Consider the following 26,431-nt stretch of genomic DNA (forward strand, 5'->3'; position numbering starts at 1 on the left):
TGCTGAAATCTGTATACAACACTTCTACATGGTTTCCGTTATCCATTGCATTCAACGAATAATTAATTAATTCGAGCAAATTCGTAGTTGTTCAACGGCCTTTAAAGAAGCCATGTTGCGTAGTAGTTATTCTGTTTTTAATTTGAAGAAAGAGTTTTTCATTTACAATCGCCTCGAAAAGTTTCGGAATGCAAGAGATAATAGCTATACCACGATAATTACGTATGTCGGATTTTTTGCCCGATTTAAAGATGGGCACTAAAAACGAGTTTTTCCATATTTTAGGGAAGTTTCCGGATTCCAGTGACATATTGAAAATCCAAAATAATGGAGCAGTAAGTTCAGTTGCTAAAGCTTTCATAAAAACTGGCGGAACACCGTCAGGGCCAGGACCTTTAGATGCATCTAAATTGTTTAAACCCTTTAAGATATCATGAACCTTGATTTGACTTACGCTGATGTCACTTGAAAATTCTGGATAAGATTCAAAATATTCACGGTCACGGTCCTCTTCTGAAAACGTAGTATAGATTTCTTGGAAGAAATTTGCAAACAAATTGCATATATCATCCGAGTTCTCACCTACCCTATCGTCCAAATGCATCTTTGATGGAAAATTATCAGATTTTAATTTGGTTTTCACATAATTGAAGAATTTCCTAGGACAAGATTTTATTTCAAGTTCAGTTTTTAAATTGTACTCCTCAAATGCCATATTCACGGCTAAATTTAACTGATCGCAAATGTCTAAATAGTATGCCAAAGTTTCTTCACTATTATATTTTTTATAAAATTTGTGCACTTTTTGCTTTTGATTTTTTAAATTTTTTAGTTCCCTGTTGTACCAAACCGGATGTTTTGCATGACTCTGACGTCTTCTTCTTTTAATTGGCACTTCTTCAAGTATTATTTCAAGCAACACATTGTAGAATACGTCAACTGCACATTCAACATTTCCTGCAGTTCTTAATATTGCTTGCCAATCGACAATGTTCAATCTATTTCTAATGTTATCATAATTTGCTGAATTGTAATCAAAGATTTCATCAAATTCGCAGTCGTTGGTTCTTTAATTTATGTGAACGAATAAAGAATATTCTATTGCTGTGTGAAACATTTCATTTCTCCATATGGGACTTAACGATTCAGTCACACAGAAATCTTCATAAGTATTTGTTAATAAAAGGTCTAAATAACAATTTTGTTGATTTTTCACATGGTTAATTTGATTAAGTCCTAAATTTGCAATTTTGTCAAAAATGAAATGGAGTGTTTAATTTTCCCCAACGACTGGAAGTAAGATGCTTTCATTGTCCATATCAGAAATAAAGTCAACATTGCATTGGTTAAAGTCCCCATATATATATGTACTTTTACTTCAGGGGGTAAACTAGACAAAATTTCTTCCGCTTTTCCAAAAAACCTTTTTTTTTTTTAACTAGTTCGTTTATTTACTAGGCTCAGTCGTGTGTGACACTTTGCGGAGCCAAAATCAGTAATGTTTGATTTACATTTTAAATAGCAGTATTTCTAGGTTAGTATTGGGTACCAATTACTCGTGGCGGGCTCGAGGTTAATAGGTAACAATTTCAATTGGAAGGATCTAGGTAGGAAACTGGTTTCTGAAGCCTCCTTCAGATACTACTCTCGGACGGTTGACCAAATCCTGGCTGGGCAGGGGCAAGTAGCACAGGAACAGGAGGATAATAAGACTGGGACACAATGGCGGGAAATTGTTTGGAAAGGAGAGGATAGTCACATCAAAATCTAACATCAGACAAACAAAGGAATTCGTAGATCGCTTGCATGTAGGGAAGATCACGTGTTCCCAATACATCTCTTACTTCACGGAAGGGTTGTCTACCTCGGGCCACTAGGGTATCCAATAGTTGTGCTCTGGAGGCGTCATTACCCGGGCAATACCAAACTGCGTGATCGATGTCATCATAACCGGTTCTGCACCTACATATATTGCTGTCAACGAGGTTTATTCCACAGAGATGTGCGTCTAGCGAGTAGTGGTTGGACATAAGTCTTGACATAACTCGAATGAATCCCCGACTTACATCCAGACCTTTAAACCACGCTCTCGAAGAAACATTTGGAATAATGGAATGTAACCACCGCCCAAGAGAATTACTTGTCCAATCGTTTTGCCAACTTAAAAGAGAACTCTGACGTACTAATGGGAAAAATTCATCATGTGAAATTCTTCTATCATAAATCTCGCCTTGTTGTGCGCCCACCTTTGCGAGAGAGTCTGCCTTCTCATTGCCTGGGATTGAGCAATGTGAGGGGACCCATACAAAGGTAATCATATATGATCTTTCGACCAGCAAACTCATCTGCTCCCTTACCTTTGAAAGGAAATAAGATGAGTGCCTACCTTGTTTCATCGACCGAATAGCCTCAATCGAACTGAGACTATCCGAGAAGATGAAGTAATGGTCTATGGGCATATCGGAAATCATCCCCAATGCGAAGTTGATTGCTGCTAGCTCAGCAACATAAACGGAACAAGGTTCCTGAAGTTTCCGAAAGGCGGTTGAGTATTCATTGAAGACGCCGAAGCCAGTGGATCCATCAATGCGTGATCCATCAGTGAAAAATCTTCTATTGCAATTGACTTGTTGGTACTTTTCAGCAAAAATGTGGGGAATTGAGATAGGTCGAAGTTGATCTGGAACTCCTTGAATAGCCTGTTTCATGGAGAGATCATAGTCAATGGGGGAACTGTAGTTAGTAAAGCATACACGAGAGGGGTTATAGCAAGGAAGGCTAATATCCGATGACATATAATTAAGATAGATTCGCACGAATCTAGACTGGATGCTCAATTCGAGCATTTCTTCGAAGTTTTCAATCACAAGGTTGTTACTGACACTACATTTAATCAATATTCTTAATGAGAGCTCCCAGAAACGGTTCTGCAGGGGTTTTACGCCCGCTAGGACCTCTAGGCTCATATTGTGTGTTGAATGCATACAGCCAAGGGCAATACGTAAACAACGATATTGAATACGTTCCAATTTGATTAGGTGGCTTTTTCTTGCCGAGTTTTGAAACAAAACTCGAAGAAAACAAAGTGTTGTTTTCCGTATAGTGTCCAACAAATCAATTACCCCGGAAAACGCGTTCAATTCGGCGAAAGTGTTTTCAACATTAATCTATTTCCAGCGAGTAATGTTCTCCACCTAACGGCGAATCATGCCCACAACGGTGGAAGCGCAAGAGAAACTGCCTGAAACACGAGGAAGGGAATCCGCTACCGATGGCACTGTCAACAATGGTCACCCAGCGAAGACGGCGGCGGGTGCGGCTGTGGCCGAACCGATGAAACCAAAGGCCAAAAAGGAGAAGAAGGATGGAAGTGGTAGCAAGCGCAACAAGAAGGCCAAAAAGGATGTTCCGAAACCGCTGACGAAGGTTATTATCCGCCGGCTGCCTCCGTCGATGGATGAGGAAACGTTTCGGAAGCAAATCGATCCGATTCTGGATCATGACGATTTCTATTTCGTTTCCGGTGATTGGTCACTGGGGAAGAACGCTTGCTCTAGGGCTTACATAAATTTCACCCGGTCGGAGGATATCTATCTATTCAAGGACAAGTTTGATGGGTATATTTTTGTGGATGCTAAAGGGGTGGAGTTTCCAGCGGTGGTAGAGTTTGCGCCGTTTCAGGAGTTGCCGAGGAATCGTTCAAGAAAGAAGGACGTGAAGTGTGATACGATTGAGACGGATACTCACTTCATTGCCTTCAAGGAGGCACTGGAAGCGGAAGAGAAGGACACGGCTGGAAAGAGTAAAAGCAAGCTGAAGTTCACCTATAAGATTAAGGACGAGGAAAAGATTATATCGACGCCACTGCTGGAATATATAGCTCAGAAGAAGCAGGAGAAGCGAGAGGAGAAACGTAAAAAGATGGAAGAGAAGAAAAAGCAGCGGAAAGAGGATCGGCACAAGAAGAGCCAACCGGGGAAGGCAATCCCGGAGGTAATAAAAGAGGAGAAAGAAAAGGTAAAGGAGGAAGAAGTTGTGGTTCGAACGGTTCCGTCGAGGTTGGATCCGAACCAGGGAAAGAAGGATATACGTAAAAAAAGGAAAACTATATTCTGCGAAGAGCGACGACGGTGACCGACCGACTTGATGATTTATTTCGTACTGATAGGCAAACGTGATCAAAACAGACCTGCTACAATATGTGTGGATCGAAGAGAGGAGTACTGTAGTGTACTATCACCACTATCGCTAGGTTCCCCGTGTAGATATACGAGAGAGATAACCTACACCAGAGAATTTATGCTACACGGGGGGCGTTCAAAATGAAACTATCTAAGGATTTGTGTAATGTACCTAACATGCCGGCCACCTAAATTCTGTTAAAGAATTTACGAATCCAAAACCATCAAATACTTATTAACTAATACGCAGAGTTCATATCTTATTACTATGATTCTTCCTCGGGAGCTACGTTGCGCTGTCCGGGCTGGCAGCGTTTCCATCCTTCGGTCGAGACATTCTCAAACGGCAGCAAACAGACTCGTGAGGCTTGTCGCTTGTAGACAGCACCGTTGGGGGTTCGTAGCTTCACTACTCGGACCACACCATCGGGGCCAGGGAAGACTTCGGTGATTCGGGCTAGAGGCCACTCGATGGCCGTGGCTCCATCCTCCTTCAGGACCACCATTTGACCCACTTTCAGCAGGGTTGCTTGAGGGAATCGTTGGTTCTGATTGTGCAGCTGCGAGATGTACTCCCGCCTCCACCGCTTCCAATGCTGCTGTACGACTTGTTGCAGTTCCTGGTAGTGCTGTAGTCGATGCGTAGGGATATCCGTGTAGTCCGGATCGGGAATCGCCAGCAACGCCGAGCCAGTCAAAAAGTGTCCGGGAGTGAGCACGTCCAACTCATCAGGATCTTCAGACAGTGGTGTGAGTGGACGAGAATTCATGGCCGCCTCGATCTGCGTGAGAACGGTGGTCATGTCCTCGAACGACAGTTTGCGCTGGCCCAAGACTCGGAGCAATGACGTTTTGGCAGATTTCACGGCCGCTTCCCAAAGTCCGCCAAAGTTTGGTGCTCTTGGCGGGATGAATTTCCAAACGATGCCACGCTTAGAAGCTTCATTGCCGATTTCCGAGGTTGCAATTGGATCACACAGAAGGTCGTACAGTTCTCGTAGGTGGTTGCTGGCTCCTTGAAAATTCAGACCATTGTCCGAGTGGATCTCGGCAGGTAAACCTCGACGGGATACGAATCGTCGCAGCGCAGCTAGGAAGGCAACAGTGGTGAGGTCCCCCACCAGCTCGAGGTGAACTGCCTTCGTGCTGAAGCACACGAAAACCGCTATGTAGGCTTTCGGCGCAGCTGCTCGACGGTGTACTGGCTTTAAGTAGACAGGACCACAGTAATCTACACCAGTGACAGCAAACGCACGAGAGGGAGTTGTACGGGGTTTTGGGAGTTGACCAGGTGGTTGGGATACAGGGACAGGGTTGCTTCGAAAGCAGCGAATGCAATTTCGGAAAGTATAAGTTGCCAATGCCTTACCACGTAACGGCCAAAATTCTTGCCGGATTTGAGCGAGCGTCATTCGGGGGCCAGAATGGAGTGACAGGTTATGATATGCGACAGCTACCTGCCGCGAGAAGGAGTGGTTGCCAGGGATTATCATGGGGTGTCGAACAGCGTATGATTCGTCGGCAAGATTTAGCCGGCCACCAACGCGTATTATGCCTTGCTGATCCAGGAACGGGTAGAGTAGTTTCAACGGCGAGTGAACAGGAACGAGACGATGGTTGGCGAGTGCTTTGATTTCCGTTGCGAATGGCTCTCGCTGAACACACCGGACCAATGCGTACTTGGCCTCCTGCAGATCCTTCACGCTGAGATTTGGGGTTTTTTGGGATGTCCGGCGGCAGTTACGGATGAATTTCATGCAGTACGCTGTAATCCGCAAGAGTTTCCAATAGCACGAATAACGGTCCAACAGTGGGTGAGGTTGTGGAGAACTCACCGCCACAAATACGTTCTTTCTTTTCTCCAGCTGTTCCTCCGGCGGTTCCTCGTACTTCAAGTGCTGCTCGGTGTTCCAATGTTGATCAAGCAATGATAACCAGTGTGGTCCATGGAACCAGTGTTGCATATCAACAAGATCCTTCGGCATTACTCCCCGGGAGACAAGATCAGCTGGATTCTCCGTGCCTTTGACGTGGTTCCAGCGGTGACCTTTCGTTAACTCCTGAATGTGCGACACACGGTTAGCGACAAATGTTGGCCAAACGTACGCAGGCCGCTTCAACCACGATAGTACTACTGTCGAATCGGACCAGAACCAGGTTTCAGTTCTCTCCATACCGAGTGCTTTGACGGTCGAACGATATAGTTTTGCTGCTATGAAGGCACCGCATAACTCCAACCTTGCGAGAGTAGTCTTCTTCAAACTAGCTGGACGAGATTTTGCTGCCAGGAGCTCCACTTTTATCTGCCCCAGTTGGCTGATGGATCTAGCGAAAATGCACGCGCCGTACGCAGCTTCGGACGCATCCGAGAAGACGTGAAACTGAATCAGAATTGGGTGATTAGTGAAAGCGTGCCGATCCACTTTGATGTTGGAGAGAGCTGGCAGCTGCTGATAGAAATTCGTCCACTGATTAGCCAAGTCTGCAGGCAACGGATCGTCCCAGCCTTGAGCGGCTACCCACAGAAGCTGCATCTGAATCTTTGCCCACGAAATGACTGGAGCCGTGAAACCGCAGGGATCCCATAGTTGAGCGATGATGGAGTATACTTTGCGCCTTGTCCACTGTCCGTTTACAGTGAGACCCGATACATCTATGCCCAGCAAATCTGGCCCTGGTTGCCAGTGAACTCCTAGTGCTTTCACCTGTTCCTGATCGAAGTTGAGTGTAGATTGCGTTCCCAGTTCGTCTGCAGCCAGGCCCGCCAACACACTCTGGGCGTTGCTTACCCATTTTCGCAGTCTGAAACCACCTTTAGACATCAGCTGCTCCAACTCTTGTCGCAACAAGATAGCTTCGCTTTCAGAGTCCGCCCCTCCGATAAAATCGTCCACGTAGAAGTCATTCAAGAGCGCCGCTTTCGCTCGTGGGTATTGACTGCCTTCGTCGTGTGCCAGCTGCTGCAAACACCTCGTTGCAAGGAATGACGATGGGGCCAATCCAAACGTGACTCTGTTCATCTCGTAAGTTGAAATGGGCTCATTTGACGAGAATCTCCACAGAATTCGTAGAAGAGCAGCATCATCTAAATGCACCTTCACCTGCAGGTACATCTTTTCGATGTCAGCAACTAATGCGATGAAATATTTGCGAAATCGCAGAACCAAATCGAACAGGGGATCTTGAATCATTGGACCCGTCATCAACGCATCGTTTAGAGAATGGTTGGATGTAGTTTTAGCCGAACCGTCGAATACTGGCCGAACCTTCGTGGTCGAACTCGACTCTTTAATTACCGGATGGTGAGGCAGGTAACAAGACAGCCGTTTATCGCGCTTTAGCTCCTCCTCCGGTATTATCGTCATGTGTTCCTGGTCCAAGTACGTCTGCATCGCCTCGTTGTAACGCTTGCGCAACTCTTCGTCCTTATCCAGTCGCCGTTCTAGCTGCACAAGTCTTCGCAGAGCCATATCCTTCGATTCTCCGATCATCCGTTCGAATCCCATTTGTTTCGGCAGACGCACAACGTACCTCCCTGTGGCATCTCGAGAAACAGTTGCCTGAAAGTGCTCCTCGCAATCCTGCTCTTCTTTGGTCCTCCTTGGTACATCCTGCATCTCTTCAATTTTCCAGAACCGTTCGATCTTCTCCTCTAGAGTCGTGTCAACCGCCACGTGGCAACATGGGACTGGGTTAAGACTGCCCAAATCCGCTTTGCCAGCTGCTATCCACCCAAAGACGGTATTAACGAAGAGGGGGAGACCTTCACCTTCAACTGCACCTGTCGTAGAAATACCAGAACCGCCCGTTTGCGATTGTTCAGCAGCTTGATCTCCGGTCACCGACCCAGTTCCAGTTGCCGCTAACCCCGGATGGAGTAAAGTATGGTGTTTTTTGCTGTAATGGTCACGCCGAAGGCAATTACTGCACAGCTTCTTTGAATTTACTATCTGGAACCGTTTATCCAGTGTCAGCTTCGTAAAAGCAGGGCAGTTGGAGATATAGTGCGAACCACTACATGACACGCACTTCGGTGACGAACTCTCCGACGCTGCGTGGACCGATAACTTGGGCGCAGGCTTTTTGAACGGTGCGAATGGAGTGGAGAGTGGAAACCGTGGACCTTCGGAACGTTGATCAACCGCAATCGCATCCAGAATGCGGGTTTGGCCTTGCAGAAACTCCATCACGTGTAGAAATGCAGGATCCTCCTTCTTCAGCGCGTACTCTTCCCAGTCCTTCTGCGTCACGTCGTCCAGCTTCGACACCAACAGCTGCGTCAGCATCGCTCCCCAGCCTGCAGTCACTTCCCCTAATTGATCCAAGATCTTAGTGTGCCGATCGAATGCATCGATAACATCATGGATCCCACTTGCAGAAACCTTCTTCAACTTCGGAAACTGCAGAAGAGCGTTGACGTGCCGTTTCTTCTGCAGATAGACGTTTGAATAACGTTTGGTCAAAGCAGACCAGGCAACCCCGTAGCTGGCTTCACTCATTGGGAAGGAATCGACAACCTTGAGTGCCTCACCCTTTAGAGACGCTCGCAAGTAATGGAAGCGCTGAATCCCACTCAAATCTGGGTTGGTGTGGATCAGCGATTTGAAAGTGTCGAAAAAAGGCAACCATTTGTCAAATTCCCCATTGAATTCTGGCAAATTTATCTTCGGCAGTTGTATGCCGGCACATGCCTCCACACGTGCGCTAGTGGAGGCAGAACGAGGGGAGGACGGGGAGGTGGTGGATGGCAACTTCGCTTTCAACCCTGCCCTTACCTGGAAGTACAACTCCTCGAACTCGGCTCGGGTCTGCTTGTGTTGATCTGTTTTCTCCTCATGCTCCTCCATTTCCTCTATTTGCGACTGGATGTCCTCAAATTCGTCCCATTTCTCGTCCAGCCTGTTGATGCGAGCTTGCACCTGGAGAGCATGAATCGCCGGGTCGTAGTTCTTCAGAAATCGTGCTGTGCGCTGGAGAAATTCAACGATGTTGTCCCGCGCTTGCAGCTTCGGCTTCAGCTTCTTCCCCATAGCGCAACAGGGTGGCGTGCGGCAGCGGAAAACTGTAAAAAAGTACGAAGCACAGCACCACAAAGCAGACGGATAGACCGATTGGAAAGAGGCTCACCTGTGAGCCTAAATAATTAGGCCTTGTATTTATTTTCTCCCAACAGGAACAACAGGAACCTTCGTCTGGCGTCTCAATGATCCGATTAGAGCGATGACGTCACCAGCTTGCAGCGATTTGCAGTGTAGCCAAACACTCATCCAATGCAGAACCGAGAAGCAAGAATTGGTTGCAAAATATCCGCCGACACAGTGAAATCTCAACTCAGTACTCACCGTGTGAGCCTGGTTGAACAGGCCTTGTATTGCAACCGTATGTACAAAATACGCGCCTCCGGTAACAAATCCTTTGCTGAATCGCCAATACACAGGACCACCGTTTTGGTCTTTCAATCCAGTACCAGACTCTTGGTCGAGTCTATCATCCAGTCGATCACCAGTGGACTCGAATTTATCGTGACCATCCAAAAAGCAGCAAGAACAATCAGCAGCAGCAATCACTCCGGTTGCTATTATTTCCACCGAGCAGCGTGCTATACAAACTATTCACACCGTCCAACGGGGCCGAAAGCAGTAGGGTTGTTGAACTGCTCTTCAGGTCGTTGCCTTCCAACGCTGGGTAGGCCGTATGCAAGCGAACCAATTTAAAGCACAAAACGATTGGCAATATGGTGTCCAACAAGCACTTCCCGCGGCACAATCCTGGTCACGGCACCAATGTTCGGACCCTTAAAACTGCAATTTGGACACCGGTTTTGCGCCACACTTCCGTTTCGGACCCTGTTCCAAATTCCACTTATGACCGTGATTTTGTCGTGAAGGTTAACGAAGAAAACTCGCGATTCCGTGCAGAAAAGAAAACGATTTTATTACGTAAAAAAAGAAGCAAAAAGAGCCATACTCAAGAACTGAAAGAATAGTCGTTTTATATAGTTTAATGAGGTCTTCCGGGTGAGCACCCCACCATGTCCCGGAAATTGATCGTAGAAAGTTGATCCTTTGTTGACACTTTTGTTTCAAATACGTAATATGGGTACCCCAAGTGCATTTTGAATCAAACCAGACTCCAAGGTATTTGAAGGTTAAAGATTGGGTAATGTCTCTGCCCAAAAGATTTAGACGCAGTTGGGCTGGAAACCGCTTCCTTGTAAACACTACCAATTCAGTTTTTTGCGGTGAAAACTCGATCCCTAAATTTTTTGCCCAGAGAGACAGATTATTTAGGGAATTTTGCAAAAAACTTATCATACGTGTCCCTATGAGCATTGTTCGGAGGAAAGTATACCGAAGTAAAGACATGAGTTTCATCTGCTACTTGCGCTTTTACCCATACATGTTCGAATTCTTTAAATTTAGTAGCCATAATGATTTTTGAATTCAATTTGGTCGAAATAGCTATTAATACTCCACCTCCCGATTTTTTTCCAGACCATTGAAAATTGCGGTCGTCTCTATAAACGTTATAATTGTTACCAAAAACTTCTTCACTTCTCACACTATCATCCCAACTTGTTTCATTAGCCATTATGACAGAGTAAGTAGAACTTAATATATTTTTGTTAATTTCATTCATTTTACCGGCGCTTCTCATGCGGTTAACATTTTGGCAATATACCAAAATTTCTGTACTGGTCTGAAGATTAGGTGAAGAAGTTGATGGTAACCTGGCATTCATAAAACTATTATCAAAATTATTTACCCCTGATCCATGTTCCGAATTTGTTTCGTTCTGCAAAGTGTCGTGATCTTCGTTATTTTCTTCCTCTATGGAGCGTGTCAGTTTTGTAGAAAAAACGAGTGCCTCTCCTTGATGTAGAGAAGTCGTCAAGTCCTGGATAATGTCGGGGTCTGCCGGATCATTGTCTTCCTCCAAGGGGTGCGTCAATTTCGTACAAAACACGAATTCCTGCATACACACGCCTCGCATGATGCAGTTGCAGCCATCCCGTTATGCAAGTGCACTGGAACGGTACGTGGGTATACATCGCACGCCGGGTAGGGGTTTAAGATTTCCCCTCGTTGGAATTTCATTGTGGGTCGATAGTTAGCCTGTGGCGGTCTGGAAAACCGATCTTTTGCTGCCGCAAGAAGCTCTCGATCAGGTGGCAGTAAGTTGGTAAGTTGTTTCTATTCTGACTAACACTGCTGTGGAAACTGTTACGGTTAGTGTTGTTGTTTCGATAATTGTTAGATATGTTATTGTTGTTGTTGTTGCCAAAATTGTTGTTGTTGTTGTTGTGGTTGATGTTATGTTTGCTGTTATTGTTGTTGTTGTTGTTGTTGTTGTTGTTGTTGTTGTTGTTGTTGTTGTTGTTGTTGTTGTTGTTGTTGTTGTTGTTGTTGTTGTTGTTGTTATTGTTATTGTTGTTGTTGTTGTTGTTGTTGTTGTTGTTGTTGTTGTTGTTGTTGTTGTTGTTGTTGTTGTTGTTGTTGTTGTTGTTGTTTTTGTTGTTGTGGTTGTTGTTGGCGTGATTGGTGTTGCAGTTGTAGTCGTCGTTGTTTCTGTTGTAGTTGTTGTTGTTGATTTTGTTGTTGTTGTTGTTTCTTCTATGATTGTGTGAGTTGTTGTTTTTGTTGAAAAATTTTTGGTAGGCCCTTTTCTGCTTTCTCCGCTTACTAGCCTTTGCAGCCAATTTTTCCTGGCTCAGATGTAGCGATTTTCGAGCATCGTACTCCGTCCAATCAGCTTTCCCCACCTTCCTGTCGCCCAAAACCCTCCAACCGGAGTCGGCGGCATCATTTCGGTAGTTATTGTTGTTCAATTCGCCCATTAGGCTGGGCGGGGACGGCAAACGTGCGTCCATAGTATTAATTACAGAGGCAAGGCATTTAATTTCATTCTAAATGTCCCCACCAACTGCGTCGGCAAGACATTGCTCTCCAGTCAACACATTTGAAGTAGAACACCGTTCAGTGCATTGCGCAGCCATGTCCATGGTTAGACTGCTCAAATTTGTCACTTCATCACATATTTTCGTCAGCTCACGTGACAAATCCCCCGTAAGATCACGAACGTAGTCCTCGATGCGGTTTCTCGTCGTCTCCATGGATATATTGAATAATGAGGTCAGGTGGTTTTTAATGCCAGCGACCTCATCGGATTTGTTTAAAGCGCTGACTTCAAGACCGCGCGACAATGTCGACACCGCATTTTTTACTTTCGACGTTGTGTTGTTATTTACATTTGACACCGATTCTATTAAGGTGGACAGTGAACTTTCCAGGACTGCGATCGCTTCGAGAATTGAATCAGATTTTTCGTTCTGGCTTGCAAGTCGATGCAAAACTTGCGTGTTGGTATCCAGTTGTTTTTCAAAAGCCTTATGCTGATCAATTAGCAATCTAAGATCAAATTCCAACGTGACGAGCACTTGGCAAGAACTGCAGCACGGTAGCACGTAAGATTGCACATCAATCTTTTTGTCCCTTTTCCGTAGAGAACCACGTTGAACTGAGACTCCCACGCAGGAGGCATGAAATGAGCGCGCACACCTGATGCAGCTCCACAATTCCGTATCGACGGTAGTTTCCAGTGAACAAATTTCGCAGCTCATTTTGTCAAAAATAACACACAAGAATAAAAAAACGAAGAGCACGCAAAAAAAAGAATATGCTATACCACGAAAACGCACGTGGCTACGAGCAAATTGAAAACGCGTTCGCACTGAATGACAACTAATAACAGAAGTCATAGATCATACCTAGGGTAGGTGTTCCAGTTATTGGTAGACGTTCCTTTTATGGTGTTTTAAAATTATAGTCTATAGGATATACATATGTTTTTCATGTTTTGAACCCTTTTTAATTTGATCCATAAACCTAGAAAAATTGCTACATAACTGCGTAGCTGCGCAGGTTTACTGTTCTGACCGTGTTTTTTTTTTGTCAGAAGAGCGAAACGATGGGCGAGCGTCTAGGATAAGTTAGAAGAATTTCCTAAATGAAGCTTCCATAGGAAACTTCTTCAGAATCTTCTTTTGGAAGCTAATTCTAGACGCTTGCCCGTCGCTTCGCACCTCTACCTAAAATTCACGGGCAGGGCATTAAATCTAAGTAGATATGCAGTGAAGTAATTTTTCAAGGTTTATGGATCAAAATTTAAAAAAAAATAGTGTCCTAAACAAGAATAATATATGTTTAATTTATGGATCATGCCTATATTTTTAAGTGCGCAAACTTGATTTTTTATGGATCACTTTGTTTAGTTTAAGGTTCATTGCTGAATGTTTCATGGATTGCAATATGTTTATGGTTAATTCGTACAATTTCAATGCTCATTCTATAGAAATTTAGCGGTACATTTTTACAATTGTATTGCCAAATTTTACATAAAATATTGAAAGTATTGATATTTTCTATGAATCATCCACACTTTTTTAGGGATTTTCTCCGATGTTTTATTATATTTTATGGATCGTTTTATAAACTCTTAAGGTGCATACGTAGAAAATGGCTTGCTCTTCGGCGAAATGACCTTCAGCTAAACGTCGTTCGGCAAAACGTCCTTTGGCGAAATGCCTCGCTCCCGGCAGAACTAACATCCCGTAACGTACCACGAAAAGGTGATCTACCCACGCTACGGGGCTTTGCCATAGCAACCACATGTTCGTTTTTCAGCATCTAGACTACTAGAACCAAAGTTAGAGCGATATAAGTGAAATTTTAAATTCTTCCATAGTAATTCCCATACAAATTACAAACCATGTGCGCGACCTCTAAACCTTCATCAATCTTTACTATTTTTAGCTCCGACTCATGTTTTGGGATTATGAATCAAACTGGCGGGTGGCCTATATGAAATCTAACACACCCTATTCTACATATTTGGAACGTTTCAAAACATTACCCTTCGGGGAAGGACCTCGCCATAAATGCTCAATGCCCCAAAGGTCATGGGTGCAAATTTAATCGTGCGAAAACACTCAACATTAAGTTAAAGTTTGTAGTCAGCTCTTCCAGATAATTTTTGAAAGGAAAGGCAATTCAGCCAAAATGTAAATGTGACGCATTGATACAAATTTGAAATTGCCTCTACCTTTTTCAACGTCTTTTTAAAAATCTACAAGCAATTCTGCATTTACCCCAAAAATATGCAAATCTAATCCGGATCAGCACTTTTTGCTAGCTGAATCCTTGGTTTTAACTATTTCCATCCCTTGCTTTCTGACTCCAAATACCAAAGAGCAGCATCTGACAAAAAAATTAGGCGATATCAAACATGGGACTTTCTCATCTACGCAACACCCTCGTCCTAAGCCAGAAAAAAAAAAACAAATAAGAATGTGTCCCCAAAAATCCAATAAGCAGCCTTAGGATCAAGCCCCGTTATCTCTCGCTCGATGCCACTCGTAGCTATCACAGGCATCTTTTCATTTCCCTACCGAAATCACATCGGAGGAGCCGTTCGTGCTCTGGTGGTCAGACATTCATTCAGAAAAAAACACGCAGGCACCGCATCAACAATCAAGATTATGGTGTACCCCCCCCCCCTCCCCCCACACCCTTCCTAATCTACGTTAGCGTGTCACTCAACTCACCTGTTCGATTCTCGTCTGCCTGCCCCCGGGGGGTTTAGATCCGTGCGGTTGTCAGTGTGTGATGTTTAATCTCCTTTTCGGATTTTATCAATTTGATCTGCGGAGATTCGGTGCCTTCATAACGAAAATTTGCCGTCCCTTGTTGACTGGTGCTGCTTCTGATTCTCGTGGCGATTGGGGACGATGGCTAGTGGAACTGAGGAAGGTCGGCGTGATTTCACAAAGAACATTTTTCTTAGGTATTTCTTTGTATCATATACTTGATTTTTCTTTTCTTTTTATTTTTGCTATGGGATCAGGGGGGTGGTAAGCCTATTGTTCACACTACACACTTCCGTTGACGGTGGTTTGGTGGGTGGGTGATAGGCTTTTTATCGTGCACCTTGCCGACATCGTTACTCTCGTACAGCACACAGGTAATTTAATTGCCGAAAACCATGGATGACTGGATGGTGGTGGAGCGATGCGATTACCCTCAGGCTACTAGGATTACGATGTGAGTCATGAGCGAGAGCGGCTCCCCGGCGCATACACACACACACACATACGAGAATCGCATCTATTTTTGCACTTTTACCCAACGCACCTCTGCACCGACACCGTTGCCGTCGACGTCACACGTCTGCACTACATAATCCCCCCGTCGAACCTTAACACCTACGACGAGAGGAAAAACGTCCGTTTTCGCACACACGAAAAAAAAAGACGGTTGAACTATTTTCCGCTCCGAAAGCACGACGGTTGTATTTTATTGACGATTTTCTTCCTAGAGGAGCAGTTTGTTTGCACTGAACTCGAGCACAAAGCGCGGCGGAGCAAGATGCTGCAGCTGAGAGCACGATGAGTGCTCAACGTTGAAACTGCATCCACCTAGGCTAGCCGCACACACTTTTCAAGGTTTTCCCCGAAACTTTTCCTCTCGACTCCGGGAGCTGGAGGAATATGGGAGGAACAGACGAACAAGGAAACTCCACTTGAGGATACGTTTATAGATTGATGGATCCGGGATTTGCACTTGGAAAGAGTGAGCTACTTTTCCTCCTTCCGAACTTGTTACAAAGCCAATAGACTCTTACGAAGAGGACATAAATCACTTGAGCGGTGAACTTTTCTCATCCAGGTCCCAGGGGATTACTTCATCACATTGTTCACGGATGGGTTTCATCAAACTACACTGGGGGGTTTTTTTTTAGCACAAGCCAAAAGAGCTTTACAACGCTGCACTGCCGTTACGGTTGGTGGAAGAGATTGATTTAGAATGTCCGTGTAGGTACGTGTACTCGCAACCGAATGATGGATGGAATCAGCTCGATGGGCTTCGATGGCCCCCGAGAGATAGGGATCTGTTGCCGTCGTCGTCGTGTCGCTTCGCTTCGTGGCCTTCGGTTCTCCGGGATAAACGCGGCCAAGTGGGCCCATCAATGTGTTCCCAAAGTTGCCACATCATTCGGGAAACTTCCTTACCACTATCGAATGGCCCCTCGTTCGCATCCTGCAGCGCTGGAGCAAGAACCGGAGAGTCGAAGGATAATACGTGCTGACTGGTTTACTGTTTCCCGATCTTCGTCGTCACGCGGTAGGTGAGATTTGTAAGAGAGGAAATGGCAGAGAGATCGGAAAACGGGATTTGGGGGGCGTTGAGAGAGAGAGCACGCTAGGGTGGAAGTGGTACGGAACTGTTATGCTCAGAAAATGTGCGCATTTGCCGAAAGTTTTCGCCGCTCCAGCTGATTTGAATCTAACAGGCTGTTGCATGCGGTTCCGCAACAGCCTCGACCCCGACACACGAGTGAATGGCTGTTTGTTTGTGTGCTGTGGGTGGGTGGATGGTGGAAAATCAAGGAGTGACAGCAAGGGCGGTAGGAGGAAGTCACGCTGCGATGAGATGAGAATGGATAAGCGACAACAATTGGTTGGTGGTGTGTGGTTGATTGGCATGTAGGATCACACGAAGAGTACGTTACGTGCGCGGGTGCACTCGAATCATAAATGAGTGCACTCTTCAGTAGGGTAGCTGGATTTCTCTCAGTGCGTACCAATTGAACCTCATTGGAATTTTAAGGCATTGATGGCGGTAAGCTCCAACTCGGATTAACTTTTAATACCGTCCCTGTTTGTATGATCTGAAAAATGTTTGCTCAGAATTATGTTGATTAACTCTGATGTCGACATCAAACCAGCCGGACATTCTTGATCGGGATTTAATCCGAGGATAATACCGGTTTGAGCTTACCACCATGAGTGATTGGATTTCAGAGCGTCTTCCACCGACAAACCGGCATGACGCTTAATTCTGATTTTTGGCCGAAAATCGTAAGCGGCCGATTTAAATGTGCAGTGATCCAAACTGTCAAAACCATAGGATTTATTGATCTAGATAAAAAATAATTTGTTCAGAATAGATCAGACACGAACCAATTCATAACTTTTGCATGCGCGTTCATGGATTAGCTAACACGGAGCCAGATGTCACTAATGTGCTTTAGTCAGAATTTTTATTGTTTTTGCTATGGTTATTCATGTCGGTTTGTCGGTGCGTCTTTTTTATAGAGTACTAGAGCAAAACTGAACAAAAAATGTGTCATAATTAGTGTTTCCATTTCCCGGCCATTTCTGGTTACCCGGCAATTGGGAAACAGCTGATGATGCCCAGGAATCAAGAAAAAAATTATCCAGTGACAAGATGAAATTTTGGACAATTTATTACAATTTAAACTTCTGCCTGTCAGTTGACTCATGAAGCATAAAACCAACAATCAATACGAAACTAACGATTTTAATTGGCTCACTACTTGACTAGCCTGTTGGTCCCAAGCAAACGATTAACGTATCCCATTCTAGTCAAAATTCTAGCACTACACAATGTTTGTTTTGATTCGCTATGAAAGTTTGACAGATAAAATGAGGGGTTAGTGGATTTTCCTATGGTTCGAGGGGTGAATCGATTAGCTTGGGACCGAAGAGAGTACCAGAGCTGAGCCAAAAAGTTGAGCACATTTCTTCCGGACCTACTAGTCTTAGAGTTACCTCTATGATAAAACATATTCCTCGATGAACATTTCAAATGGTCCTATCCGCTTTGATCGATTCTCTTCATTGACTTTCTCTTTTCATAACCACTGCTATGCAAACAGATTTTGCGCTAATTCTACCACATAAATAGTTTGATAAAGGAGGTTCTTATCTAGCGTCCAAAACGTCAAATACAACAGGGAAAAGTTTTGCAGCTGAGTTATTGACGAAAGAGAAAGTTGATGAAGAGATTAGATCAATGCAGATAGGGCCTTTTGAAATGTTTATCTAGATCTCGCGCGTAACATTTGAAAATGGCCTATCCTCTTTGATCGATTCTCTTCATCGACTTTCTCTTTGGTTTCGACAGAAGATGATGTTAGCTTGCGCCTGAATCAACTCACTGAATGGAAAATTCATTTGCAGTCGGGTAATTCGCGAAAGAGAAAATCGATGGAGAGAATCGATCAACAATGTGTAACCCTCGTCTAGGGTGACAATTAATAACCCACCCTTTTAACGTGTTTGCGATGAGCGTGTGCCTTGTTTGTTATAATTTGTTTTTATTTTGGTCACACACTCGGCAACATTCTCACCACTGCTTTATTTGTAAATATTTTAATTTGTTGTTTTCTTAGTAGATTTCATACGTGTAGACATGTTTTTAGGATTAGAATGTAGTGTAAAAATTATCGTTTTAAATTGCCTCGCGGCTAGAATAAAATTAGGTCCCGTTTCTCCTCCCGCTGCAAAAGAAGGTGTAAAACATATTAAGCAGCATGACAGTCGAGCGCGGTTGCAGGAGAACGATGGCGGTTTTGTGATTGTTAGTTATTGTCCATGATTATGGGCAAATGGTATGAAAGTTACGAACCACACAAATAGGTAGAAATGAATAGTTGTCAATTATTGGTTATTGTTATTATTATCGTAAAAAAGTGAAACGTTTTTTTCTTTGCTTTATGCTGACAACGAGTTAAATTCCAGCTGAAACTTAACAGATGCGTAAGCAGGGTTGCTTCCACTCACTTGCTATAAAAACATATTTTTCGGAATTATGCAATCATTAGATGATATAAAGATATGCTGTACTTGTCAGTAACGAGAAGAGGGTTTAAAGTATGTGTTTGACTCATAAAACATGTCAATTTTGCCTTCAGAGCGTGACAATAAGCGATCTTATGATTCGTGAGCGTTCACTCAGAGTGAGCACTCACGAGTCGTAAAATTGCTGATTGTGACGCACTGAAAGCAATATTGACAGATTTTATGTGTCAAACACATACTTCACGTCCTCACCTTGTAACTTACAAGTACTAATTATCACTATACCATCTCATGATTTCATAATTCTGAAAAACATTTTTTTATAGCAAGTGAGTGGAAGTAACCCTGTGCGTAAGTAATAGCGAATTCGTTTATTATCGGGGTTGGAACCAGTTCCAACCCAGTGCGAAACCGAACTTTTTGTCAGTGTGAACCTCAACCTGAGCTAGGTTTTAAAAACAAACGATCAAACTGACGTTTGTCAGAAAACAAGCAGACCCAATCTTGATACCCGATCCAGATTGGAACTGAATAATAAACGGATTCGCTATAAGTTTGTTTTGAAAATGAAAACTATGGCAATGGTGCCATTCACAATGATGGTGGAACCTTCCTCGATCATTAATTTGCTATCTCAGAAATATCTTCCACCTTTCCTAAGCCCTTTAGTGATGCATTTATGGGCATTGGTATGGTGCATTAGTAAAATGCATGCCCGTTCCGCACGGCATTGGCACCTGGCCACAGCGGGGGGAGTTAAGTTGTGAAGCTCGGCAACTTGGCACAGTACTCGCTGACTATTTGAATGTCACTGGCCAATCTGACTCTGTTGTTATCATTCTCTGGAAGGGGTCGGTCGATTCCAAGCATTGTTAAATCATACAGAGGATCAGTATTTGGTGGTTTGATGTTCTGACAACATCTAAAATGGAAATATATTCTTTATCAATACGTACCGTTTGGGATTGTAGTCCTTCAACCTTTCATTTTCATTTTCTTCAACATTAGATCCTGCTACGCCTTCCGTGGTATCGTGATGTAGGTACCGGATCTTTCTTCTTTTTGAATCCTTGAATTTTCAGCAGCTTCCGAATAACTGTAGTTCACTCAATGGTGGTGGAAGCTGCCAATTCCTTATAATTGATTGCTTCCAACAGGCAAAATAAACAATATTTCGGTTCCTCGTTCACAAGTAACGTTACTTTCACTAGGTATAGATCCGAGTTTCTATCCTCTACTTGATCCACCATGATAAGTTTTTCGGTTTAGAGTTGGAAAACCACCGGCTTGCTGGGATTATGATACAAATTGCCGTGAAAGTTTGTAGAGCAATACAAAAACAACATCGAGTACCGTGTTATGATTATTTGTTTCGGTGACATTAGGTCACACACACAGTCACTGTTTATGAGCAGTCTCACTAACACTTGTGCTTCAAAGTTCCACCTTTGATTGACAGAGGCGCTGTTATCAGAGACGTTTGACATTTGTATGGGGTAAGGGAATAGTTGCCAGTCTTCTTGATTTGTAGTCTTCGATTAAAGGGTGGAACGGTGAAAAATTGGTCAATCATGATTAAGTGCACACTGATTATGTTAATGTATAAATGGTCAAACTTTATTTCTTTTTGAAGTTAAATGGCTACAGGGAAATTATTTAATTAGGTTTCCGATTTTCCAAATGCGAACTGTCGGGTTTTACATTTCACACCTTCCATCAGATTTTTTACCACTGTTGTATCAACCTTATTTGATGCTGAACGTCAATTTGCTTTGAACTGTTTCTCATTTCCAACTGTTTTCTGAGTTTTCTTGAGGTTCCGCTTAACGATTGCCCAATATTTTTCAATTGGATGCAGCTCCGGCGAGTTTGGAGGGTTTTTGTCCTTTTCCAGTATAGTGACAGAAAGCGAGGTCTGGCCAAAACAGCACGGAACAACTGTGCTTCTTCAAAAAAGGCAGCAATCGTTTTTGCAAACATTTATTTATATGAATAACTTGGTTGACAATGCCAGTTGTCATGAAAATTTCGCTTTTCAGCCCATAGATGCTTTGAGTTGCTTTGGGGACTTTGACAGCTTTTACTGCTTAAATTTATATTGAACCTTGCCTTTCCCGGTAGCCGGGTAAACTCTTGACCTGGGAGCTGCTTGAAATCTACCTTCACGTATATTTCATCGTTCATTAAAACGTAATCAAATTTCTGACGCAATCAATCTGTGTGGGAATAATTTGGATTTTGCTTATGCGCGAGCAAAATTTTGATAGGCTGTTCCTCTTGCTTCAACGCCATTTTTACAACTGAATGGAAAATGGCAAAACAAAATAAAGGCAACATTCCGTACGCACAGCCCTACAAAATGAGGGATGTTCAAATGGACGATTTAAAAAAAACCGCCAAATTTGAGTCAACCATGTTTTGAACGTTCCACCCTTTACAAGGCAATTCTTAAGAGAATTCCAAAACTCCACAACTCCTAATGCATTCTGCGCAATTCTGAACCGGTTTTATTTGCCCCGTCCGTTTAAGTGAAAACGAGAAGTTGGAGTGCCGTTTTCGTGGCGTGTGTCCGCTGGATGGATAATTCCCAGCATTGTCGCGTGAATGTGATGTCGTTTCCCCGAAAAGTGTCGTGGTTCGTGAGCTGCATAAGCGAAGGGTTTCGGATCGCCGCCAAGGGAAGCTAAGCGTAAAGGATTCTTTCGCTTCCCGGCTAACCACCAAAGATCCCCAAACACCCACCGTCCTCACTGCCAGAGCCAGTCTCGCCACCTCAGAAAAGAGCCAAGTAGAGACAAAGCAGGCCGAACCGAAGGAGTGTTCGCTTGGGTAGTCCACTGCGGTGACTACTGGGACCATCTACGGCGAGTAATTGGTTCGGTGATTCGTCACCATCATCACCCGGGTTCCGATAAAGGAGCCTCGCTCATCCCCCCGTTAAACGCCAAGGACCGCTGCTAGGCAACAAGAAGTGTAGAAGGAGACGCTCGGCACAGACCGTGTCTGGTGCCGAAGTGACGTGAACAAGCAGCAACCGCCGCTTCTATCATCGAGGGGCCCCACCGAGTGACACCGAGAATATCGAGGATGAAAAGTTCAGAGTAAAATAGACGTTGTAAATTTCATATTTCATTCTCCTTTTCTTATAAATCCATCCAAATCCGAACGTCTTTGGGCCTGGGTAAATCGGGCCAGCTATAGGCTAGCTGCAAATATATTATATTAACAATATGATCCACTCTTTCGCTTAGCTGGCGAACGAAATTTTTAGCAATGAAAGCACCTTTGTGGACAAAAAGGCTACCAATGTATTTTTATCGTTACGAGTGGTAAACCAAATGAAAAATTGTTTATTATTTCCAATGAATGTATTTCAGCATATTATTTTATTTGATGGCAACAGTGACATGTCAGACAAATTTTAAAGTAATATACACAATGTAATTAATGAAAATAATGTGATCCTTACTTTTGTAATAAGTGCTATATTCACACCCCTCGATTGTAATTGAATGATTGTTGCTGACCTTTTTCAACGCTAGATGGTGCGTGAAGCAATATTTTGCGGGTCGACATTGCAATATTTGGAAAAGGCATGAGTGGATCATTTTGGTAATATGATATATTTGCTAGCAGGCAAGCCGCAACTTACTCTGACATCTGAATTCTTTCAGCTTTTCCAAAAGTCTCTGTGACTTCCTTTGCTTGTGTTGTCTGGCTCCCAGAAATTCCCTTCATCTTTTCCTGGAAGTCTCTTTTAACTTCCCCTGAAAACTTCTCACAGCTTGCCCCGGAAGCGTATACCGGTTTCCCTCGGAAGTTTCTTCACCCGGAAGCTTTTCTAACTTCGCACAAACGATTCTTGCAACTGCCCTTGTAGCCTAAAAAATGTATTACTGCTTTCCCCAAAAAATTATGCATTCAGAGTGTCTTCCAATTCCCATGGGAAGTTTATTCAGAGTTCCCTTGGAAATTGCTTTTGACATTTTCCAGATGTTTCCTCTAACGTCCCCCAGTAGTTTCTGCCAGTGTCTACTGGCTCCTAAAGTTAGGTTTTTTTTCCAGTTTCTCCAAGGAAAATTACTGGGTTGGGTGGTCATTAGACTGATGCAAATTTTGACATTTTCGCTCCACAGTGCTCAAACGGTTACAAATCGGGTCCTGATTAGTCTCCCAAAATTTGAACTCATTTGAAAAGAAACTGACTTCGCACAAACCATTTGAAGTTTATATGGAAATTACTATGGGAAATCCAAACTTTTTGTTCATTGTCTTCTTACCTTTTTCCATATGGCACTGTTCAAAAATTCAAAAGCTATACTTATGGAAAATTTTCTCAGCTTCAACTTAGCAGAATGTAGTTGTTGAGCCAAACGTCAAATAAAATAGTTATTAATTGTTTAAGAGATTGATAATCTTATGGCATGATCAAGCAGCTGTTTTGTGAGCAACACTGTATCTTGCAGTGTGACATAGTAGCCATGATTTTTGTGCTCTATTCCAAGCGCCAGAAACACCAACGTTGCCTGCTGAACAGTTGATTGAGCATAATCGTAAGACATTAGTGGCTTGAATTATTGATAACTTTTGATGCTAACATTATATTGAAAAGTGGTTCAGGACAAAGTTGTAGCTGAGAAAATTTTCTACGAGCTCAGTTATCATTTTTTAAAGCAGAGCTATATGGTAAATTGTTATATGGATATGAACAAAACATTTGGTTTTCCCATAGTAATTTCCATATAAACTTCAAATGGTTTGTGCGAAGTCAGTTTCTTTTCAAATGAGTTCAAATTTTGGGAGACTAATCAGGACCCGATTTGGAACCGTTTGAGCACTGTGGAGCGAAAATGTCAAAATTTGCATCAGTCTAGTGGTCATAACACCGACAAACCGATATGAAACTTAAACTTAACTCTTGATCGAGAATCCATAACGGGGGATTCAAATGTGCAGCGATCCCATCAGTCAAAACCATAGAAATCTGTTATCTAGATAAACATAATTTGCCCGGAATAGATAAGACACGAACCAACTCATACATTTTGTATGCGTGTTCGTGGCTAGGATACACGTTTTTCGCGAACATGGCGGGAGATGTCAGTTTTGTGCTTTGATCAGAAATTTGATGATACTTTGTATAGTCATTCATGTCGGTTTGTCGGTGGTCATAAATTCCCCCAACAAAAAAGTAAACAATATTTAACCCGGATTCAGGATCGAACTGTGTAGTGATTATTGGATAATCAGGAAAAGGTTGTATAAGCGCCTTTCAAGTTCACTCACAACTAGACAGCAGAATAACAGCTGTATATAAGCGTAAATGGATATACAATAAGAGCTTACCACAACCGTCCCAACAGCCATAAGTAGCTGACTAAGTTCGCCTGATTTTCTTGTATGGAGGTTGAGTAAAGGTTACCTCATATCGTATAGCATTTGAATACAGCTTGAGGCTGTATATATGAAATGAGCAAATCGTTTACATTGTGAAAATTGATAGTTTCGATGATCGCTCGATGATATTTCAAGCTGGACATTGCATTAGGTACTATGTAACATTGACAGATTCTCTGCGTCGACTTTCTCTTTGTATCCATTTAAAAACGTTCCAAGGTATTTTCAGTACCTATACAGATCGATAAAAGAATCTTTTATCAGCTTTTATCTAGCATCCAATATGACAAACACATCAAGAAACGGTTATGTGCTCAAGTTATTAACGAAATAGAAAGTCGTTGATTTCTAGAAATTAAAGGCACGCCTACACACTTAGAAATACCTAATCTTACAGGAGACGGAATCCATCTTTGACATAAAAGATGAGACGTAAACAAACATGTCATGTAAAATTAAGTGTTCCGAGACTGAAAAGTTCGACAGTACGTTTGATTGAGCTTAATTTCGCGTCTATTATGATTCGATTTTATGTCAAAATGGACGCTCGTATATGTCAGTCTCAGAGCACCTAAATTTACATCAATTTTTCTAAGTGTTTACACAAACCAACATATCCATCGGGTAGGAGAAGTCTTCAGGCCGGCGCACAATGCATACGTTTTCGGGTTTTTTGACAGATAATGCATGGGCTAACTGTCAAAAAACCTGAAAACGTATCTATTGTGCGCCGGCCTTTCCTCTACTTTATGGTAATGTTGATTTGCCAAAGAGGACAATAACATTCGAGAAATCATCGAGAGAAGCCATTGTTTACAAAAGCTGCTACGCCCTAATTTCAGCTCTATCTAGAATTGTTGATGTCCGTTTTATAATTTGAACAGTCCTTCTATAATTTCCTAAAAAAAATCGTCCTAATATTGATATAAACTTCATAATTCATTATCATTTTTTGCCCAGGCTCATATTTATGGGCTATTAATCAAGGGTTATAGCGAATTCGTTTATTATCCGCGTAACCGAACTTTTTGTCAGTGCGAACCTCAACCTGAGTTAGGTTTTAAAAACAAACGAGCAAACTGACGTTTGTCAGAAAACAAGCAGACCCAATCTTGATACCCGATCCAGGTTGGAACTGAATAATAAACGAATTCGCTATTAGAGATGAACCAGTCTAAGGCTGAAAGTCTCGTTAATAAAGAAAAACAAAAAAATCGAAGGGTGGTAGGGTTAATTACCCCATTTCCGGCCTATTTAGCACAGCCCGCACTTAGTCTTCCTTAATCTAGCGCAGTTTAGCACCAAATGGAATGTTATTATTACTGATGGCTTCCAAATTTATTTACCTTTCCGTACATATCGTAAGATTTGATAAAGAGAAACCAATCGTTGAGATATTGTCAAAAGTCTAACACTGCTTCTTGACGTCAAACTCGGCCTACGGATTCTAAACTCGGCCTAACGCTTTGAAACGCCATTGAAACGCCAATGAATTCACTTCGGCCTATCGGATGAAGATAAAACGTGATTCGGTCGGAGCACTTCTTTTGTTTTTGGGAATAATGGATGCAAACCTTCATATCACGCGTTCTCATTGACTTCGCTCCTTAGCTTATAAACTAAAGTATCGTACCAAACGCACATTTGACTTGTTAACTCTGAAATCAAGGATTTATTTGAAGTTTTCTGCTCGATAGGCCCAAAATGGGCGATTAGACCGAAGTAGTTCTCTACCCTATATAAGAAATCTAACTTTTTTTCAAAATCAAGCAAAATGAAGGGCATGACTATTTGGATATACAAATCGCATTCATAGACGAAGATTGAGATGCAAACGCAATCCAGGCACAAATCTACAACCTCAACTTATCAACCGAGCAGTTTGGAACCAATGTGCATTTCATATGTTTTCATAACAAGCTACCAGCCAAGCAATAAAAACCTGTTGAGCCGCTTCACCGGGTTCGAGTAAGTTTTCTGTTCTTAAATAACTATTTCGACTACATTTCCATTGCTCACAAATATGGAGGCAACTTTTCTGATTTTCGCTTTCCTCCTGTTGGGTGTGCTCCATTGTCAAGCTGAATCAAAGGTAGCCGATGGCGAAGAATGGGATGAGTTCGAACTAGAGCGTTTGGACAGAGACGGTAAGTTTGATAGTTAAATTGAAGATATCCAGAATATGTATACA

General features: G+C 42.9%; 2 protein-coding genes across 2 annotated transcripts in view; one reads left to right on the forward strand and one right to left on the reverse strand.

Moving 5' to 3' along the window:
• The window catches only part of Rgk2 (Rad, Gem/Kir family member 2), a 92,884-nt gene extending 76,831 nt beyond the window's left edge, over positions 1-16,053 (reverse strand). The window contains exon 1 of the mRNA XM_065236914.1: positions 14,785-16,053. The gene's annotated coding sequence lies outside the window, so the exon portion shown is untranslated. The remainder of the gene's footprint in view (positions 1-14,784) is intronic.
• LOC135713795 (regulator of nonsense transcripts 3A-like) lies at positions 3,114-4,134 on the forward strand. Its single transcript, XM_065237026.1, has one exon. It carries the CDS (start codon positions 3,208-3,210, stop codon positions 4,132-4,134), a length of 927 nt encoding a protein of 308 aa, XP_065093098.1. The 5' UTR covers positions 3,114-3,207.
• Positions 16,054-26,431: the final 10,378 nt, after the last annotated feature.

The sequence above is a fragment of the Ochlerotatus camptorhynchus genome, unplaced genomic scaffold (assembly GCF_037179485.1).
Source record: "Ochlerotatus camptorhynchus isolate MF236.1 unplaced genomic scaffold, CSIRO-AGI_Acam_v1.1 ptg000577l, whole genome shotgun sequence".
Lineage (NCBI taxonomy): Eukaryota > Metazoa > Arthropoda > Insecta > Diptera > Culicidae > Ochlerotatus > Ochlerotatus camptorhynchus.

Excerpts from the sequence above, each read along its gene's own strand:
- LOC135713795 (XM_065237026.1), top strand. The coding sequence starts at position 3,208 with ATGCCCACAACGGTGGAAGCGCAAGAGAAACTGCCTGAAACACGAGGA.